At 36.0% G+C, this 22,918-nt stretch overlaps 1 protein-coding gene across 4 annotated transcripts in view; it reads right to left on the bottom strand.

Annotated features, from left to right (window-relative positions):
• Positions 1-2,784: 2,784 nt before the first annotated feature.
• Positions 2,785-22,918, bottom strand: part of CPNE3 (copine 3) — a 55,352-nt gene continuing 35,218 nt past the window's right edge. For all 4 annotated transcript variants that reach the window (XM_042973021.1, XM_042973018.1, XM_042973020.1 and 1 more), the window contains 9 exons: positions 20,265-20,363; positions 18,287-18,373; positions 17,460-17,519; positions 16,841-16,974; positions 12,525-12,579; positions 12,393-12,444; positions 9,088-9,221; positions 7,746-7,982; positions 2,785-5,885 (listed from right to left, as the gene is read on the bottom strand). In XM_042973021.1, the coding sequence (XP_042828955.1) occupies positions 5,775-5,885; positions 7,746-7,982; positions 9,088-9,221; positions 12,393-12,444; positions 12,525-12,579; positions 16,841-16,974; positions 17,460-17,519; positions 18,287-18,373; positions 20,265-20,363 (969 nt within the window). In that variant the 3' untranslated portion in view covers positions 2,785-5,774. The remainder of the gene's footprint in view (positions 5,886-7,745; positions 7,983-9,087; positions 9,222-12,392; positions 12,445-12,524; positions 12,580-16,840; positions 16,975-17,459; positions 17,520-18,286; positions 18,374-20,264; positions 20,364-22,918) is intronic.

The raw sequence follows: 22,918 nt of genomic DNA, 5'->3' as shown, positions 1-22,918 counted from the left end.
AAGAGTCTCTTATGCTTTGGCTCTCTCCCACTCTAACCTCTTTTTTTTTCCCTTCCCCTCCCCCATGGGTTTCAAACAGGTACAATTTTAAACAGAGTGATCAGCATATACCTCACTGGGTGATACTTGAAAGAAGACCTGAAGGAGGCAATGGAACAAAGCTCACAAGTGCTTTGTTCTTCAGGAAGAGGGAGAGAGTTCTTCAAGAAGGCGCAACAGCCAGGTGTATGCCAGGCACATTCACGTAAGAGTGAGAAAGCCCATATGGTTGGAGCAGAGTGGCCAAGGCAAAGATCAGTAGAAAAGAATTCTAGAGAAGGAGCAGCAGTCTTTGAAGAGTTGGCAGGATTAGTAACTTGAAGGTAGTGATGGAGAATAATTTGTTGAAGTTGTGGTACTAGAGAAAATGAGCTATAAAGTGGGTTGTTATTGGAAAATGGGATCCTTGAGATTAGGAAAGGGTTTGCTATGGGTAGTAAGAAGGTCCAGCAAATGACCTTAAGAGTGAGGGCTGAGGTAAGGTCGAGAACAAGATTATTACAAAGAGGAATAGAAAGTGGTATAATCTAATGATAAGAGATTCAAAGAGATCCAAAGCCAAAGGTTTTAAAGAGGAGACAAAGGTTATCTAAGGTAGAAGGGAGGACCAAGGACACTTAACCCATCCTCCAATCCCAATGGTAGATCAGGAAGAGAAAACAACTAGAGAGAAAACAACTACAGAGGAAGGGATTGTTCAAAAAAAGTACTGATATAAGGGATTACGCTAATGAATGACCCAGTTCCTAAGGGCGGAGTGGAAGGGTTTAGGCAGTGGCAGAGAAATGGGGTGTGGTCAGGATATGGATTGTACAGAGCCAGAGGTGGGTTCGAATGAGGAAGTTCATGATCTGAACTTCTTGTGAGAACTGGCAGGATCAGTCCTGACAATCTTAGGACAGTGGTGGGGAGAAAGGAGTCCTGGAAAGAGGGGAGAAAGGAACATCTTGCCAGCAGTGTTCACGGGTTCCTTCTGTACTCGTGACTACAGATGCCTGAAGGCGTAAGAAGGGATAGTCTTACTTAAGCACGAAGGGCTTACTAATTCTTTTTTTTATTATTTCATTCACTTTATTTTTTTATTTTAGCATCATATACTATCTTCTTTTCCATATTAGATTATAAGCTCTTTGAAGAAATTTTACTCATTTTGACATTGCCTGTTGATTGCCAGTACTAAGCTACTCAATAAATATATGCTCAAAGTGAATACCTCTTACTGGATAGAATAACTGGTTGAAAAAGAGAAATTATTTCCTCTTCAGTCGTCTTTCTGAGAACTCTCTTGAGCTCCCCAATTCCTGATATTCTTCTGAGTCTGGTCCTAGAAGACCAGGTGCTATTAGAAAACCTGGTATGTTGAATCTGCTTGTGAAAAGGCCAAAGATATCATGGCCTCCCTTTCTATTGTAAGAAGTAAAAATTCTGCTGATAATATTTGTCTCACTCATCACGTCTTCTTGGGGAGGAGAGAATCAATAGCCAAGCCAGAATAAAATTCTCCAAGGACACTGCAACTTGCTGTGAGTTTTCTGGGGAATGTGGCCGAATATGGCCATGCTTGGTGACAAGTGACAAAGGTCATGGTCTTGCTACAAGCAAGGATTTGACAATCCTGGGGATCTGTGTTGCCATCAGGCGTGAGCCAGCCTCTGGACCACTATGGAATTGATAAGATATGGGCCTAACAGATGATTTGATGTGGAGTCAGGGTTGTGGCAGGAAAAGCACAGAATTCAGAAACTAACCTAAAATCAAGCACTTAGTAAGTGACCAGACAGCTGAGTTTCTACCAGAAGGTAACTACCACTGACTCCCTCCTCAAGGACCTCAGGAAGGCAAAGCCATTGGCAATAGGCATCCATCATCTAACCTAAAATCTGAAGCCCTCCAGTTTTTCAAAAACATGAGCCTGATCACATCATTCTTTTGTGTAAGTTGATTCAGTGGCATCCCAGTAACTTTAGTCTAAGCCCGAACTCTCTTGCATGCCCCTGAGGTCTCGCAGGATGTAAACAACACCAACCACTCCATTTTATCTCTCCTCCCTCCTACCACTTTCCCACCCACATTTTATATTTCAGCACACCTTAAGTTCTTTCCATTCCTAAAAGTCTAAACTTGCTGTTGACCTAACCCCATATAAATGCTTTTAACCCTCTTCACCCAGCTAACGTTAGCTGGTCTTAGCTTAAACGGCACATCCTCAGGGAACTGCTCTTTGCCAGATGGACGGGTCAAGTCTCCTGCTACAATATGTTACATCATACACTGATCTCATGTTTCTGTAATTACTCATTTAATGTTTTCTCTCTCCCCCAGTCTATTATTTCTATGAAGGCAGCAGCTGCAGCCCCTAGGTCACCACGGTATCCCCAAGGCCCTGCCCGATGACTGCAACATAACAGAAGCAATTAAAACAAAAAACAAAAAAGAAAAAAGTAAGGTGGGTATACTGCCCTGCTTAACACAACTGATTCAATGTGAGCACCATATTGTTTAGGCCATCCAGCTATAAGCTGAGAACCTATCCCTTGCACCCAGAAATGTATCTTCAATACATTCATTATATTTTAAATGAATAACTCCTATAAAATAATAAAAAGCCCCAAACTGCTCAGTGCAGCAATACATGAATACAGGCCACCCTAAATACTATATTCGCTTTATTTCTAATTTTTCTACTGGTTTTGATAACAATTTAGAGAAAGAATAAATGAAAACAAGGCACTATTATTGAATCACATCAAGAAATAACTTTATCCAAAGGGAATTCAAATGGAAGATATATTTAACATGAATTCATACATTAGTAACTTATACACTTATTATCAAGTACAACATCATTAAAGCACAAGATAGTCTCTTGCCAATCATAACCAAACCTCTGGCTTCCCTTATGTGTCACTCCCATGACTATCAACTGCACACAGAAAGAGACTAGAAGAAATTTATTGAAGATGGTTTTCCTGGAAATTTATAAAATGAAAAAGGCAAAATATGTCAAATAAAGCATAAACAGCAATGGGGCACAGAACTTTTTCTGGAAAGGGTGCCTAAGGCACTACCAAAATGAACAGTTGTAAATCCCTGATCTGACTTTGAAATTTTATGATCTTAAAAATTTCAATTCAAAGCACAAGGTGACATAACCATGCTAATTGGTATATATTATTTTCTCAGTGCAGGCATAGTGAGAAATATTACGTTTGCCCAGGGCACTGTCACCCCAATACGTGTTTGTAAGACAGATGATCATATGAGATGGGAAAGTCAACTTGGTTATTTTTTTTTAATGCATTTTAAGAACTGGTGACAGTGCAGTGCATGGTGGCACAATAGGGAAAAGGACTATTTTTATACAAAACAATATTGAATCAGTATGTGATGAGGTGAAATGGTGAAATAGTAAGAATTTTACCAAATGATAATTTAGAAACTGTAAATGCTTTTATTCAGAACTGCAAAAAGGCATCAATTATCCTCATTTGCTGGAATCATAGTTCCTATGAATAATAGCATCTACTGATGAACCTGATCAAGAATGAATTTTTAAAAAGTAATTTAAAAATTGGAATGATTCTGGTTAAAACCAGCATATAAAATTATGAAGACCAAATCAGACAGTGGTGACAGAAGTACCAGTATTCGGCTAATGAAAACAATGAATGCTCACGACCAGTGGTTCCCAGGTGCCCAGTGCTGGTGACTCAGGGCTGCCAGCAGCTGGTTAAGGGGAGGTAGGAGGAGGACCAGTGAGAGGGACTCTGGACCCTGCTCCAGCGTAGAGAAGCTCCACTTCTATCTGTTTCACCATACACTGAGGATGTGTGTATATCATTTTTTTTTAAGGCTTCAAAAAAAAAAAATCCTGAAAACCACAGCAATATATATATGCTGTTTCCAAGCACACAAAGAGAACTGAAATCAGGACATCTGAGACAACAAAGGCTCCAAACTACTGGAAGAATTATCAGTTTTTTTCTCACTTAACTAATGCTAAAATGATTTGTCAACTGAGATATGCCATAGAGTAACAGCCTATTAGTTAGGCACCTTCAAGTTAACAGCACGTATGCAGACACTAGCTAGCTAAGTGGGAAGGCAGGAACTGCTCGCGTGAGTTAGGCAACCACAAGCACAAGCAGGTCTCCTCTTAGCCTGACCTTGACAACATGCGACTTCTGAGAAGCCAAAGTTCTTCATGGCTGAGAGCTCATCTCCCTTCGACATTTCAGAGAGCGAGAGATATGAGCTGCGATGCAAGTTTCAGTAAGGAAAGGCATGTCAGCAAGGCACCGGGTGCATCCACTTAAGGACATATGATAAACACACAATTTTTAACATTAAATTGTTAGAGATGATTGGCCAACATATGAATATGCATAGTACTTGGCACACAGGTCCTTTAATAAAATGTTACTGAATCTATTCTGAAAATGTCTGAATATGTTCTAAAGGGTAAAAAACAGAGAAAAAAATAATTCTACTCTAAAAAAAAAAAAAGCACGTAAAGTCCACCCTATCCTAATGCAGCAGCAGTGGGAAATTTTTTTTTTAAGTTACAACAGGTTTTATGCTGAATACATACATTCTGGACTTAGGAAATAACACGTTATTAAAATGCAAAATTTGATTTTGATTAATACATGACCACTATCATGAGTTTAAAAATCAGACTAAAATGTTACTAAAAAAATGGAGCAAATGTCTAAATGAATCTGTACAAATGTACAAATCAATGTATGAGATCTTAGCAAGGAAAATATAAAAATTGTCTTTTTTTAATAACTAAAGTATTTCATTAGTTAAAAGGGAATGGAATTCTGAATTTCCTCTTATATGTTTGGTCCTCATAGCTTCCGTGGACAAAGCAGTCCTAACCATTTTAGAAAATTCCAATTAAAATACTCTAATAATGTTGAATCTAGGATAAACTATCATCTATGCAGATACAGAATCCTGAATGTCCCACATAGTAAATGAAAAGGTCGAATCTGACCATGTTTACAGTATTCCACAATAGAAATAAAAGATCCAGAAGGGCAAATAAAAATGGCTTACTTACATGAGGTTCCTTTTACCTACTGATTGTACATTTTAAGAATTGAATATGTACCTTCCCTTCGAATGATTCAGTATTATTTATGAAGTCCTAAGCGAATGCATACTGTTTTGTAAACTGCAATGTCTAAAGTGCAGCAATTTTGAGGCAAAAGTGAATGAAGTTTTATCCCATGGAAAAGCATTGAATACAGTTATAGGAACAAATTCAATATCATGTAATTTAAGAAGTTCTTGTCATCAGGTATGGACATTGGTTTATAAAACATATATTGCCTAGAACAAAGTATAGCAACCTGTAAATCACATCCTAGCAATTTTCCATTCTCTCTAGGGGCAAACATTCAAAAAACAGCATTTTCACAATATGTAAATAAACAACCACAACCACCAAATCAGCTCTTCTCACGCGAGTTTCTAATCCTGATAGTGTCACTGCAAGTCACTAGCAATCACAGCACTGATTGAGCAGAGATTAACTTAGCACTTTCCTCCAAAAAAAGTATAAAAAGAATGCTTTAAATAGATAGAATCCGTAGAGAACTAGGTTTACATCATAAATGCTAGGGATGAAAAGCATGTAAAATAACAGATTCATGATTTGGGGTGGGAGAGGAATCCATTGCTCCATACAGCACAAAAGAATTCTGCTCCTGCGGCCATGGCTCCTCTCATTTCTTAGCTGGGTTCTTGGGAGGAAGGAGTTTGTATGTGTTGAAGTAGCCCACCACCTGCTGGGGGATCTCTGCCAAGACACACTGAGCAAGCGCTTCTTTTGGAGCCTTACGAAAAACAAAATCAAAGTGACTTTATTAGTAACCAAATTTGTACTGGCATTTTGATAACAGACTAGGAATACCTCACCAGTCAGTAAGAAACAGTAATTCCCAATTCCTAGGCCTGTATCTTGTCTTAGGAATGGTCTATGAAGCATGGAATAAGCTAAGTAACTAATGTTACTTAAGAGTGTTTTATTACCCCCACTAACATTTATCAAGTCCTTTTTTGGTGCCAACATTTTGGCATTTGACAATTTTTTTTGTTCCTTAGCTTTTAAATGTGGGTCTTTCATTTACTTAGTGTTAATTTTTTTTAACTTTATATTTTGAAATACAGATTCATAGGAAGTTGCAAAAATAATACAGAGAGTCTTCACCCAGTTTCTTCCAAAGGCAATATCTTATATAACTATAGTGCAATATCAAAACCAGGAAACTAGTAATGGTACATTTCACAGACCTTACTCAGATTTTACCAGTTTTATTTTACATGTGTTCATTTGCATGTGTGTTTGCATTATTCTGTGTAATTTTATCATCTGGGTAGATCTGTATAACCATAACCACAATAGAGATACACAATGGTTTTGGGTGCCTCGGGGGCTCAGGTCATGATCTCATGGATCGTGAGTTCAAATCCTACATCTGGTGAAATCGAGCCCTGCTTGGGGTGAGCTCCTGTCCAGCTTCGGGTGAATCCCACTTCTCTCCATCTTTCTTTCTCTCTCTCTCTCTCTCCCCCCTCCCCCGGTAGTATTCTCTCTCTCCTTCTCTCTCGCCCCTCGTTCACTTGCACCCTCTCTCTCTAAAAACAAAAAAACAACAAAAAAAAAGATACACAACAGTTTCATCACCACAAGGATCCCTAACATTACTGCTTTTAATCACCTCCCCCTACACTGACACACTGGCTGGTGGGAATGTAAAAGAGCATAGTTTCTTTCATAATTAAACATGCAGTAATCATACGACCCAGCAACTGCACTTCTGGGTATTTATCCCAGAGAAATAAAAACTCATGTTCACACAAACACCTGTACATGAATGTTTATAGCATGTTGGCATATAATAGACAAAATCTGGAAACAATTAAAGATGTCCTTCAATGAGTGAATGGTTAAATAAACCAGTATACCTATACCTATACCTATACCTCATGGAATAGGTATAAGTATACCTATACCATGGAATACGCCTCATGGAATGGAATACATTCCATGGAATACACCTCAGCAATCAAAATAAACACAAGCAACAACAATGCATAACACTATGCTGAGTGAAAAAAAGCCAATCCCAACATTTCTATAACATTCTTGAAATGACAAAATTATAGAAATGGAGAACAGATTAGTGGTTGCCAGGGGTTAAGGCAGGGTGGAGGTGCAAGGGAAGTGGGTGTGGCTCTAAGAGGGCCACAAGAGGGGTCCCACAGGTGATGGGCCTTATTTACATCAACGTCTATATCTCAGCTGTGATTCTGTGCTGCAGTTTTACAAGACGTTACCATTGGAGTAAACTGGGTAAAACAGGGTCCTGAGAGATTTTCATCAAGTCAACTTCCAGTTTGACAAATTCATCATATACTTGTACAGAATTTTTCTGTTGTTACATACATAGGTAAAGATAAAATTAAAACATTCACAGCAACACCACTTATAACAATTTATCATATAGACTGCAAGAAACACACAAGTACACAACTTGAAGCAAAACTGCTGAATCTAATCAGCACTCTTCAAACCAAAAATCCACACATCCTCTAACCCCAGACTCCCACAACAACCACTTGGTTATGGATTGGTGAAGGTCTGCGGTCAAACTCCTTAGTGTATATGAAGAATAAGGAGGAGTGGTACTCACATTCTGGAACTGTCTGAAAGGCACAAACTGGACGATATCCCGGATGGCTACCTCGCCTGATGGGGACCGCAGACTTCCACCGTCACCATCCAGAAACTCCATGGCACTGAAGTCAGCACCTCCCACTCCAACAATGATGATGGACATAGGAAGCTTGGCAGCATTAACTATAGCTTGTCTGGTCTCATCAAGGTCTGTTATCACACCATCAGTAATGATTAAGAGCACAAAATATTGCTGCCAAAAAAGAAAATTATATCCACTGAGCACAGGTTGAGCTCCCAAACAATAAAAGCAACAGTTAAAAACATCTCCAGCTTGATGAGTCTTTCAGTCTCTTTCTTATTCATTTTCCTTTCCAGTCTCTACCTAGGATACCATCTACATAAAATATTCTAAGACTCTCTAATGACAAGGAAATTTATTTATACAAAAATTGCAGGTTCATTAAAAATGCAACAGACCACAAAATACAGTTGGTATAAATATACAGAAGCAAGACATCTAAATGTCAGACATTAAACTTTTAGTGAGCGTTGGAATAAACACTTTGATGTAACATAAGTATTAAATATGTTAAAGTATCGATCAAGAGAGTAAGTGGCAACTCTGTTTCTAAAAGGTCAAATATGAAAGAAGCAGAATTGTTTATCAAACTAAAGTGCACTTTTTGAAAAATGGATATGGTTTGGGGAGGAATCTTTCTCTCAATACTGTCATCTCTGATAAACATTTTTAGGGAATGGTAAAATGTTACATAAAGTTGTTACCCCATCTTTTGGATCATTTAAGTCTAGAATGGAAATAAGTTTTATAACAGAGCAATCACGTGCTAAGTGTTCACTCTGCCCCAGGCACTGTGCACTTTATATGAATTATATTATTTCACTTTTCAGCAGTTGTATGAGGTAGTTATCCCTGCCTTACTTTTGGGTATAATGAAACTAAGAGAGATTTGGTATCAAAATCCAACAGATAATGGTTGTCTAATTCAGACCCTTTTAGGACAGTAAGTAATTTTTCATCACTAACTGAAACAGTAAATTTCCTCAAGCCTTAATTTGTTAAGTCTACCTTTGAAAAGGTAGGTATTAGCCATTTCTTTTTAGTAGAACCTATCTAAGAAAATTAATTCAAATGGAAGAGAAAAGACTCATGAGTACAAGGGTTATTTTTTTGTTGTCCTGCTTTTAATGATCACTAATTTAAAAATAACAGATGTTACTCTGAAACCAAGGACAGCTATCTTATTATTTCATGCTCTTTGTATCTTGATGGATCTCGGCACCAAAGGCAACTACCAACCCATATTCTCCCTGTCCCCTGGCACTATGATACTTACAGAAGCTGTCTGTTGTTGTGTTGCTGCAGCAGCAAACCTGGCCACATGATTTATGATTGGAGAAAAATTAGTTGGTCCATAGAGTTTTATCTGAGGAAGGCAGGCCCTATATGCCTCTACAATGCCTTGGATTCCTAGGCCAAGAAAAGCAGTATTAAAAATTGTCAAGCACAATTTAATTGTTCATTGTTCACTACACCTGTTAATTTAATTAATATACATGTATAATTATATATATGTATATATATATATATATATATATATACACACACACTATATTGCTTTAAATAGTTAAAAATTCTATATTCAAGAGTTTCTCTTCAGCCATATATTACAAAACTTCTTAGTTATGCTCTATTGCAAAAACCTAAATGCTTCCCTCCTCCAACCAAAGGCATTTATTTTCATCTCAGCCAAATTATTCATTAATCTATAGTAGGACTGTTATATTGCCTAATTTTTGTTGTTTTAGGACTAAGACTCTAATGAAAAAGAATGAAAAAGGTGCTGTATCATACAACTGACGATAAGGCGTAAGTAAAAGTTATTGATTAAAATGGAAAAACTTTTGCATAGATGGCCAAAGATTCTCTGGACTCAGATGGCTATAATCCTAATGTTAATTCTAGTCAAGGGTTTATTCAGTAACTTAAAGATTAAGCATGGTATGATAAACTGTATAGTTCTAAAAACTCATTTCCAGCTTGTGTTTTACATTTTGCTGCAGAAATACTAATGTGTTTGTTGATGCAGTACCGCCCAGGCCTGCCGAGATGTTGCATAGTAGAAGACGGGGCAGGGCCATTTGACTAGCTTTGACCACGCATGTAGATGGACATGACATTCATGTCTAAGTAGATATTTTAAGAACCACTGCCTATTTTCACCAGCAATCTTGCTCTTTCCTTCTGCAAAGAGAGCAGAACATCTCAGTCAAGGTTCTGAGTCCCAGAAAGAGAAGAAATACCGAGCAGACTAGCCACATGTAAAGGGATATATAAAGTGAGCAAGAAATAAACTGTTATTATTATAAATTACTGAGAGATTGGTTATTATAACAGCACAACTTAGTGGAATTTGAATGGCATTCCTGGTAAAAACACTGCTGATGAAGTTTTCACGTGACATACATGCCTGTTGAATCTACCCCTAACTTTAGAGTGTCAAGGATGCAGGTAAGATACTAGAAATCCTCAAGAAATTCCCCCACTATACTTGTTGAGATCATTAAGGAAATCTGCCTGAAAAAATTTTACATGTAAACTAAAACAGGTGTCTTGCTTTAAAAATGTCCAACAGGGGGTGCCTGGGTGGCTCAGTCAGTTAAACCTCCGACTTTGGCTCAGGTCATGATCTCATGGCTCATGAGTTCAAGCTCTGCATTGGGGTCTGTGCTGACAGCTCAGAGCCTGGAGCCCGCTTCAAATTCTGTGTCTCCCTCTCTCTCTGCCCCTCCCCTGCTCGCACTCTCTCTCTCTCCCTCTCTGTCAAAAAAATAATAAATAATTTTTAAAAGTTCTATTAAAAGTGTCCAACAGAACAGAGATCAACAAGGAAAAGAAGTATATACTTGATTTAAAAGCTTCACAAGACCAGTGCTCTCCTCTTAACATTTAAGAGTTCTAATTAGCTCCTATTAGTCACTTTGAAGTTAGGAATAAGTCTCATGAACATCCTTTGAGAAAGTGACTAATTCATATGTACAGGTGACTTTACATGCACAAGGTGAAGCTGTAACTAGTGGTCAGTCAGTTCAGTGCTAACAAAAATAATATTAACATAGGCCAGCAGCAGGATCTTACTGCAATGATACATGCTATAGAAAATTTGAGCCCTCACAGCAATAATATTCTTTTTCATTTTTATCATTTCAGTTTGCTTTTCAATCTGAAGATATATAAGCTGTTAATTAAATTTCTTCACAAATATCCATTGCCTTCAGTTCCTCCACTAAAATTAAATTATGCCAAAATCCTTCCTTTGCATTAAAGGAACAAGCAAGACATATTATTTCTGGGCACCTAAGTTCAATGATTAATCAAGAAAAGGGAATTCAACTCCCTTGCTTTAAAATAAGGCGTATTTTTTTTCAGTACAGTATGTCCTCTGTCTAAAACCAAATGGATTATTTTTTTCAGACTATAAACCAAAAATAGAAAAGCTATGCTTGGTGACAGCCCAAAGATGGGCTCATTTTACTCAGAGTAAATGAACTTCTAAAATGAACTTTCACATGATGTAAGTCATCCATATTTATTGGCAAGAAATAAAACCTAATTAACACCAAATTCCAAAAATTGTTCCAATTTCATCATAAGCATGAAACACAGTTCTTGACAAGAATTGCTATTCCCGATTTCAAATGGCTAGGGATAAAAAGGTCACAACCAGCCACTGAAAGTACATCAAAGGAACACTGAATTAGTATGGAAAGTGTGTCCTAGAAAAAAACAAGAAAACCCTAATACAAACTATTCCCAACAAAATGTTCATGGTCTTCTGCTCTATGAATATTGTTCATGAAAACTGAAGATAAGGAAAGAACGCCCTCTTCTGTTAGAAATCTAAATATTCTGTAATTGTCAAAAGGACCCTTTGCAGAAAATTAGCTTATTAGCTACAATTATATGCTTCTTTCCCTACCTCCTTTTCCTCCTACAAACAGTTCAGACTTGTATCATATTGTAGGACATTTGGCATTTTAGCTGGATTGTTCACTGGGGTAAAAAGGAGGAAAGACTTGGATATTTGAGGTATAAAGAAGAAAATGAAATGAAACAGATGTTGGTTTTCTGCTGTCTATGTAGAGGAGAGCCACTGTGGGAGCTTAATTCTTTGTTCCGTTGTTAGCCCACTCAGATGTAATCTGAGTAACAAGTAATTTGATGCTGGACATGTTTTCCTTGTAGAGAGTGACTGCTACTCTGAGAAAAGCTTCACAAATCTGTATATTGGATTACTTGTTTTATTAAAGGTTTGTTTTAAAACCAACCTGTATGTGAAAATAATATGATTACGAATATTGATCTGTTCTCAAGACTGAGAATCTTGTTTTTCTATTGAACCTCTCAAGGTAGAACTTAGCCAACAATCATCTTCATAATAGATTTGCACCATTATTATCTTTACCACTTGAACCAACAACCTGGTGTAATTCTTCCACTTTATACAACAGAATGTTAAATATGTCACGAAAAGAAAATGAGGAAGGGAATTTGAGTAGTATTGAATCACAAGAAAACAACAAGTAACAAACACTAGTGAGGCTTTCTGTGTAAAATCTTCCTGTTAACTTTTTAGCTTACCATTGCAGTAGGGATTGGATGGATTAAAGTTCATTGGAAATTCATGCGAAACCTGTCAAAAGATGAAAGGACTCATTAGACCCTGTTTTGCTTTTGTTGGAGGGAAATATTTAAAATAGGATTTCCTCTCACCTGCCACTGAGGAGGTATCTGAGCTCCAAAACCAAACGCTGGAAACATTTTATCACTAAAAAGAAAATTTGAAAAAACTGAAAAGTAACTTTTTTCTCAAAATAGAAAATTTTATCTTTGCTCATAATAAAACCAATAGAGCTTGTTTTAAAAAAATTCAAAATCTAAGGCAAACACAAAGATTAAACCCATAATAACCACTAGAGAACTAATGTTAATATTTGGCAACTATCACTCTAAGTACTTTTCTGTGTAACAAGAGTGAAAAATGTCTCTCTCTATATATATTTATAAAACTGGAGTTTATATTCATATTTTATAACATACTCTTTTCTACTTAAACACTGTATATCATTTTGCTGAATAAATATTTAGATAAATCCATAAAGCCCTAAAAAACAAAAGTTCATTCGCTTATAGCAAACTCATTTGGCAGCAAAACCTGACCTCAACTGATATGAGGTTATTTATAGCTTTTATTCATACTACTGAATATGAATATTCACACATTTGGCCACAGAAACATGGTGCAAAGTCACATATAAAATTCTCACATTTCTGTAGCAAAATATATGAATATTTGGCCCCAATGGTGTGGGGATAAGGGATTATGGACCTGAATATATAACATCATGTGAATGGCTAAATATTCCACTGTATGGATATTCTCCCACAACCAATAAACATCCAATGCTTTGCTCTTATAAAACACTGTAATGAACATACTAATTTTTATGCTGGGATATTCTTTTTATATTAATTCTTAATTGTTCTTTTTGCGTTTAGGATAGAACCTAAGTTAGACACATTCTACACTTGCAACATGAAAAAGAAGTAAACACCTATTTTGGTAAATGTACGTTTTTTGGGGGGTGTCTATTTCAGCAGTTTGTCTATATTCTATACAAAATAGTATGCTAACAGGGGCACCTGGCTGCCTCAGTTGGTGGAGCATGTGACTCTTGGTCTCAGGATTGTGAGTTCAAGCCCCATGTTGGGTGTAGAGATTACTTAAAAATTCACCTGGGTGGCTCAGTTGGTTAAGCATCTGACTTCGGCTCAGGTCATGATCCCACGGTTCGTGGGTTCAAGCCCCGTGTCAGGCTCTGTGTTCACAGCTCAGAGCCTGGAGCCTGCTTCAGATTCTCTGTCTCCCTCTCTCTCTGCCCCTCCCCTACTCTGTCTCTCTCTTTCAAAATCAAATAAATATTAAAATAAAATAAATCAAATCAAATCTTAAAAAAAAATAGTGTCCTAACATATATAGGTATGATTTTAGGAATACAAATTCAGTTCTTGTCTAGTTTAGCAGCTGTAACAACCCCTTTCCCTAAAATGTCATCTCTATCACATCTCTATATTAAGTTCAAGTACACCCTAGGCTCTATTTCAAGACTTGTTTTGTTCCACTGTCATGTACTAGTTCTGTAATATTAATTAATACACCTTTTTTTACAGTTTATTTATTTTGAGAGAAAGAGATCAAGCATGTGGTGGGGAGGGGCAGAGAGAGAAGGAGAGAGAATTTCAAGCAGGGTTCAGGCTGTCTGCACAGAGCCCGATTCAAGGCTCCATCCCACGAACCATGAGATCATGATCTGAGCAGAAGTCAGATGATTAACTGAGTGACCCAGGTGCCTCTAATTAATACAGCATTAAAATAAGTTTTAATATCTGCTAAAACAAAACTCCCCTTCATTTCTTTTTTTCTCCCCCTCAAAAATTTCTTGGATTCATTTTTCCCACTAGGAAATTTTAAAAATCATTTTATCAGGGTTCCATTGCAATTTTGATTAGAACTGCTTAATTCTGGGATAATTTTTATATATTATATCATTATGACATCTGCCTATCTAGAATCATGGTATAGCTCTCCATTTAAACAAGGTTCCTTCTTTGTCCCTCAGTACAATTTTGTAGTTTTCCCTCACTAAAGATCCTAGAACTCTCTGAATTCATGCTTAATTTTTATTGCATTATGAACTGTGATCTTGTATCTGCTATAATTTCTTCAATTGGTTATTGCTGGCTACTGAGAAGTTACTGATTTTTTAATTTTATGTTGTATCTGACCACCTTTCTGAACTCTCACTGATTTCTAATATTTTTTTACTTGATTCTCTTAGGTTTAAATTTATTCCTTACAGGTTTGGTAGAATTTATGTATGAAACTGTCTTGGCCTGGTTCTCTTGTGAGGAGTGGCTCTTTGGACTATACCATTCCTTCCATGGTTCTAGTCTCTTCAGGCTTCCTGCCTCTTTGAGTCAACTTTGCTAATTTAAAGCTTCCCCCCAAATCTTCCTTTAATCCAGATGTTCCAGTGTAATAAGTTTTATTGAGTATTAACTTACAATTGTTAATTTTTTTTTTTTGGATCTATGCTTATAATCTCTGTCTCATTACTAATATTCTATGCATGTTGTTGGCAAGATTTGCCTATGTTTTGTTGAACTTGCAAAGAATCATCTTGTCATTTAATTTATTCATTTAGTGGTGGTTTTAAAACTTTCCAAGTCCCTTACTTTTGGTGCTTAGAGGACATACAGCAAAGTACACAATATAGCCTGGAGAGCATGTCTCTGGAGCAGACAGCCCAGGCTCAATTCTGTTTCTGCCAGTTACCAACTGAGTCACTCTGGACAAGCTACTTAACTTCCTATGCCTAAATTTTCTCATCTACACAATGCAGATGATAATGGATGATAATAGTACATATGTCACAGCAAATTATAAAGATTAGATGAGCATCACATAGAAACTACATTAAATTGTGCCTGACACATGATGGCTCATACACAGATAGAATCTGCTATTATCATCATATCTTTATTTTTTCTTCCTATTCTTTAATTTTATTTTGTTGAAACTCTATTTCATTTATATTTGATTTTTCTTCTTTAAAAAATAAAAGCATGTAAAGCCAGAAATTTTCCTCTATTAAAGATAGGACCATGTATAGTCTTCTTGTTTCCTTCTATTTCTAAATAGTCTGTTGTTATAGTTTGATTTCCTCTTTCATCTAACAACTACTTAAGATTTTTTTAAATTTCCATATGGTAAATTCTTTTTAGTTATCCTTTTGTTATTAACTTCCAGGTGGCAGTCTGAGAAAGAAACCTTATAAATTTTTTATTCTTTATATAAACTCCATTTTAATTGTGTTGCTTTAAAAGTTTTATTATAGGAGAGCCTGGGTGGCTCAGTCAGTTAAGTGTCCAACTCTTGATTTCGGCTTTAGCTGTGATCTTGTGGTTCGTGAGTTCAAGCCTCACATGAGGTTCCATGCTGACAGTGCTGAGGGGCTCCATGCTGAAAGTGTGGAGCCTGCTTGGGATTCTCTCTCTCCCCCTCTCTCTCTGTCCCTTCCCCATTTGTGCTCTCTCTCTCTCAAAATAAATAAATAAAAACTTAAAAAAATTTTTTTAATTATTTCTAACTATTTTCAGTTGAAATACTTTCATACTCTTTTATCAAATATGTCCATGGTTATATTTCCATTTTGGATTATATAACAAAGTATTCTATAAAATAATTTTTTATTACATTTAATGAGTTTTGACTTAAATCATACTAGGTTGATATTGGAATTGCCACCTTTGCTTTAGATTAGTTTTCATTTGCCTGAAAAGATTACCTCTTTAAATGTTGTAACAGATTAATAAAAAGCTCCATCAATTTGTGTAAGGGCTTTTATCATAAAATAATAGGCAAAGGCAAGTGAAAATTTATACTGTGCTCTAAGAGATCCAGAACAAAAATGTATTAATGTAGATTGCTTTCTATTGTTTGGTAAACCTTCAAGAGGACCTATTTAATCTCTTAAAAATCTATACATTGAGAACCTATTCAAAATATTTTATAACAGTTAAGTCAAGTTATCTCTTGGCACTTGTTCAAGGTTGCCATTAAGAAAATAATTTGACAGCCACTGGCAAGAAACAGACATGTTAGTAAATAGTGTCTGTGAATGTTTACAGAATGTGTCATCTGAACTTCAATCACACAGGTAACTTATCCCTAATGAGTAAACCCCAAGGAAACCAGATCAAAGAAACAAGCTTGTGGGCTCTTTATAACTGATCACAGCCAGAGATTAGAGGTCAAAAGTAAACACTAAGACTGTCACCAAGAGAAAACTAGAAAAGAGAACAGGAAAGAAATTTTAGGGATAAAGCTACCCTTACCATGCCCCTTCCCCTCCCCCCTGTCAACCCCAGCAGTCTTATCACCAACAACTATATCCAAGTACTAGCAGATGAAACAGAAACTGCCCCTTCTGGGGAGTTATAAAAACAAATATTTTAGTCATACTCACGCATCATAATCTTGAATGACCAGTCCCACAGACCAGATAGCAGTCAAATACTCATTAACACCATTGGGGCTGATGTAATGAAGGGAATCAGGAGACCTTGGGTCGCCATTTGAGCCAGTGAAGTCCACTCCCACCTGCCAAATAACAATTGCAGCCCTTAATAAGGAAAAGCCTACACTCGATGTCCAGGAGATGAAACAAATATTCATCCCAGAGCCTGCTGCTACCATTTTCTAACAAATGCCTGGGCCTACCAGTTTTTCCACAGACAAACAATTAAAGCTTCAGCATGAAACAATCTGTTATTCCTATTTTTTCTAGATGCCTCAAATCCATGACTTTAGATGTAGGGCTTATTTTTGTATGTTGTTTGACTAATGCTTCTATAATTTTAAATTGCTATAGGACATATTTGCTTTCCATCAGAAGAAACAGATCTGATCAACAAAGTTGAAAGCTTGTGGATGAGCTTATTAGACAACCTGTCTGAGGAGATCATACTAAACAGCTTGTATAAATTTCATCACTAAGTCAGTTTTACAGGGAAGGATAGAACACTGCAAAATGGTAGGAAAAAGTAATATGTTACACGACTTTTGAAAAAGTCAGTGTTACTTACAGTAAAATTCAGCTGACATCCTCCCATGATATAGTCAAGGAATGTGCATTCCACTGTAATCTAAAAACAGATAGCACTGTTAAAATTAAAACTCTTTTACTATACAAGAGACACAAAGAGCTCTCTGGCATACGTTTTTAACAGTTTAGAAACTGAACAAAACATGATATAAGCATGTGGAAACCACCCCAGCATTTGAGTTTAAGGTACCGCTGCCCCTACTTGTCATGAATTTGTATGATTTTAATTTGAGATAATTAAAGCAATGTTAAGATTAGAATATTAATGGCCAAAGATGAAATCACTTTAGGTTTTAAGAAACTGGCAATGAATCTAATATGTTGAGAGCTTTAATAAGCATAATAATTGAATTTTTTTAATAAAAAACAAAACCAGAAAAACCTCATTTGTTTGTTGTAAGAAATCTCTTGAATTTTCCCCTCTGTTTACAATATCTCAACTCGAAATTATGACCAGGATAGATGCACTGGGTCAGGTCATTTCTGCTAATGATCTGGGAAAATACCATGATGCTTCATATTTCTTACAATAAGGAAAAAACTTTAATAATCTTTTCTTTTGCTAAAAAGTTGTCAAACCTTGGAACCAAATTTACTTGAAAGATTTCTTTACTATTTCCTACTCTCTTCTTTTCCTTAAGGGTATCCAGATGCTCATGTGATTTTCAATTGCCCAAAATTCAATTCACATTTCTTAAGAAAAAACTTTAATATTCTTTGTCTGTTTGCTTAATATATACCATATTGAAAAAAGAACTTGAAATGGAATCTCATTACACTTACTATAAATGGTCAATATCAACTAACCTCACAATGTTTCACACTGATAACACCTGAATTCTTGTAGCTTTTCTTCTTTTGCCTCTTTTTTTCATTTATGCATTCAAATTCCACCTATAGGAAGAAAATACAAAATGTTAATTCTTTCTAGCAATACTAAAAATGCCAATGTGGGCCGCCTGGGTAGCTCAGTTGGTTAAGCATTCGACTCTTGGTTTCGGCTCAGGTCATAATCCCACAGTGCTTGAGTTCAAGCCCCACATCGGGCTCTGTGCTGACAGTGCAAAGCCTGTTTGGGATTCTCTGTCTCCCTCTCTCTCTGCAAAGTGTCTACCAAGTGGCAGGCACTATTCCAGGCACTGAAAACAGAGATGGTAAGATATGGCCTTGCTTTTGAAGAATAAGAGTAGGTAAACCTTGCCATGGCAGCAACATTAAAAGCCTCATTCTGTCATGGAGGAGGGAAGGATCAAGATAGTTGGATTTAGGAAAACTCTACATGATCCATAAAGTATTACAGAGTTGGTTGTTCATTCAATATCTTCTAAAAGTAGTTCATTTACTGATTCTGAAGGATAGTGACAACAATCCGGATCACTCTTCATATTTAGTTCTTTTAGGTAGCTTGCTTTTTTTGAATTGTTCAGATTTTTAGCATTTGCCATTAGTTCTGCTTTAAAAAAAATTCTTTAGGATATTTACAGCTGAATTTTGCTGTTTTAATTGAACTACTAGGTATGATTTTTTAAAGTTTATTTATGTATTTTGAGAGAAGAGAGCATGAGAGCATGCGAGTGAGGGGGAGGGACAGAGAGAGAGAACCCCTAGCAGGCTCCGTGCTTGGGGCTCAATCTCATGAACCATGAGATCATGACCTGAGCTGAAATCAAGAGTTGTATGCCTAACTGACTGAGCAACCCAGATGCCCCTAAACCATTAGGAATGATTTTAAAAGCCTTTCATACTTCACACAAACATTTTTGTATAGTCTACTTCTAGTACCTGGCCTTTGTGACCAGGGAGTAGGGACAGGGCTATAGATCTCTATGTGACCTACTAAAAATTCTAGTCTCATTATGTTTGTTTAAAACTCATTTCTCCCCATTACTTAAACCAAATGGCTCATAAGTGTTATTTATTTATTTTGTAGTTACGTTTTGATCTAAAACTATCAGTATCTTTTAGATCACCTCACTTACATGACTAGGTAAAAAAGACCTCATCTAACCATAACTTACTCTTATGTTTTCAAAATCAAAGGCTATATGCATGAACATTATGCAGGTAATAATTCATATTATTCTATTTTAAGTAAGCTATAAAGAGAATTAATAGCTTATCTCATTCAAACTAGAAAGGAAATAAGATGGGAGCAATCGATAAATTTTACTTATAAAATGCTCTGGAATAATTTTTAGGCACCTCGGCTTTAGAGACAGGAAAGTTTCAGAAGCACTTTTAGCAATATGTTGGGATGCTAAATAATAAACTGAATGTAGTTAAAGCACATTAATGATCTTGACAAAATTAGTGCCATTAGATGGAGGCTTAATATTACATAATTTGAAATACCATAATTATCCTTTTATCCTTCCCTTCAGTGAAGAAAAGTCGGAGAGAAGAATGAGAGGCATATTGTAAAAGCGGGTCCAAAAGGAATATAAATGTACACAGATCAAGTCCAGGTATTTATCTAGTGTTGTAGAACTTAATTATTATGACCAATGAAATACCAAATGCTTTAAAACTAGGGTTTTCCAATCAAACCACATATGTTGTCTGAAGCCAAAGGAAACCAAACCTCTAAATACAAATGTAAACTTATACTCCAAGATGAATTTTGGATCATCCAATTACTACACAAATAAAATCCACAGATTTCATAGCATTTTATAATACAGAGTAAAACCATGGCAAACTGTTTGCTATACCAAGGGGGAAAAAATGAAATAATAAATACATGGCCAACCATAAAGTACATTCAAATGACAAAGATATAACTTACAGGTGAGTTTCTGGAGGCTTCTTTCAGTTTTGTCATGGTGGTTTGAAATGTTCCAATGAGATCATGTGACCCATCATTATCATAATCATAGCACTCTACCTGGAATTAAGTATAATAAGAATATATAAAAATCAACAAAATTTTGTTTAAAAGGATTGGCTGCAATAATTGAGACTTACCAGGAAGTGCCCTTTTAATTAAAATAAGTGAAAATGTTTATTATGCAGCTCTACTTAGAGAAGTAGGAAGTAACTTCCTGGAGGAGTAATACTGAAACACTTCAAACCCCAGCTATCCTTGGAATGGGGCTCTAGGATAGATCATAGGCAGACAAAAAGTACAAATATTGTTTAAATTCCATATTAAGCAGTTCCCAGTTCACCATCATGCTCTTTATAAGAGCTGATAAAATCAAAATGAAATTACATCTTCTTTCTCATCCACTTCTTTACTTTGTTATCACTATACAATGACTAAAAGCCATCATCTGCAGGAAGAAAGGAAGTCAGATCCTAGACAGCTAAAAATTGTATAATTAAATCCTAGATGATTTAGAAATATGGAATATGTATTTCATCAGCTGCAATCCGGTAAGGCTAGGTTTGTATTCAGAGTTAGATATGATGAAGTCATACCTGCATCCTTCTGAGAATCACACGTCTTACAATAAAAAAGAAAATTCAAGGGAAAGAGTACTTGATCCATTGAGGAACTATCTATTCTAGGTCATATTGGCTCTATTTCCATGTAAGACAGGGTGAATTCTAGTCTTACCTATGCCTCTGGTCAAATGTTTGCTCTTTCTTACAGCAGGCAGAAGAGAGCTGAGGGTATATTTGTTTATATTTTTGTTTTTGTTTTTATTTTTAAGTAGGCTCCACCCCCAGCATGGAGCCCGATGTGGGGCTTGAACCCACAATGCTGAGATTAAGACCTGAGCTGAGATCAAGAGTCCGATGCTCAACTGAATGAGCCATCGAGGCACCCCAAGAGCTGCATGTAATTTTGTGCCAAGTTGACAGAGTAACCAGAGGGTAAATATTCACAAGAATACCTGATTATTCATTGTAATGAAAAAATTAATGTGGTGTGAACTGTTAGCAAGGAGAGGTGTCCATTGTGATCACTGGATAACTAACATTTTTAGAGTGCTTTATAATTTCAGAACAGATTATCTCATTTCTGCAAACATTTTTATGTGCACTGCACACATTCTCTACTTAGGCTTGTGAAGTAGGCAAAGGAATTAAATAGTCATAGAAGATGATATGTTTTATTTGGTAACCAATATAGGTAAAGCTATGCTGAGGGCACTTTTGAATTCTTCAAGAGCCTATGATTTAAAATAAAAGCCTATAAGAAGAAGTGATTTGCCAAGAAAGCATCCTTTACAAAGTTATATTAATTGCCAAGCTAAAATGCTGAGCGATTCTATATGTTCAGCCAGCAAAATGATTTACCTTCTTCTCAGTTCTATGAGAAGTGAACTAAGCGCCTATAACAAGGAGTCTTTCATTCCTTACTAATATTTTCATTGGTATTCAGGAAGACTAAAAACCAATCAATAAAAACAAGGCCCAGAATTGCAATTTTGAGTAACAGTAAAGGATTTTTATTTTTAGAAACACTTTGGTCATGTACCAATTATGACAGTTTGATTCTTGCCTTATGTATCTGGTATTTAATTTTTAAACCAAAGCCCTTTATCTGACTCTTCAAAGTATCAGGAGAAAAGAAAATTAATGATCTTACTATTTTTTTTCTAGAGAAATAAAATTAAGATAAAGCCAAAACACTCTTAATATTTTCATGCATTTTTAATGCATTTCTTTAAATTATGGAAAATAGAACTGGACCTTTTTTTTTTTAGGCAAGCTCTATACCCAATGTGGGGCTTGAACTTACCACCCCATGATCAAGAGTAGCATGCTCTATGGACTGAGCCAGCCAGGTGCCCCCAAATTTTGCATTTTAGATTTGCATTCAGCAAACTCCAATTTATATATAAGATCAAGCTTTGATAAGGCCAATTTTATTTTTAAGAAGCTTATGAACACCTAAAACTCTTCATATGTTTAGACTGCCTGAGACTTCAGGGAATGTTAAAATATTTTTAAACTGTAATTTCTGATAGCACACTATAATAAATATACAGGAAAACCTCACTGTTGCCCCCACTGAAGGCAAATGTTTGGTGCTAAAGAAAGATGTAACATTTATAATACTGGCATATGGTCAGATATAGTTTGAGGTAAACGATATAATAATTTGTGCCATTTAATTTCTCTTCTCAAAAATACAAAAACTAGTACTATTGGCTGTTTTAAACAACAGTATCAGCAGTGCTTATGAAATTGAAATATATGCATATATACATATGCACATATGTATATATGTAAAAGAATGTACACACCACACAATACTACATTCACTAAGGCATTCCCATTTTAGGCAAGGTGGTAGCATGCATGATTATTTCTTTTATTCATTGATATTATGAAAATAATAATACATGCTGGAGTGATAACACTGGCACGTTCACACAGCAAATTACTAATTATTCTGACTCTATTCTGTGCTCTAATGCTCTTTGCTACACCTCTAAACAGTTTCCAAACACCACAAGAATCACAGATGTATGACTTTGTGATATT

The sequence above is a fragment of the Panthera tigris genome, chromosome F2 (genome assembly GCF_018350195.1).
Source record: "Panthera tigris isolate Pti1 chromosome F2, P.tigris_Pti1_mat1.1, whole genome shotgun sequence".
NCBI classification, from domain to species: domain Eukaryota; kingdom Metazoa; phylum Chordata; class Mammalia; order Carnivora; family Felidae; genus Panthera; species Panthera tigris.
The sequence above is the reverse complement of the archived record's forward strand: the minus strand, read 5'-3'. Positions and strand labels throughout refer to the sequence as shown.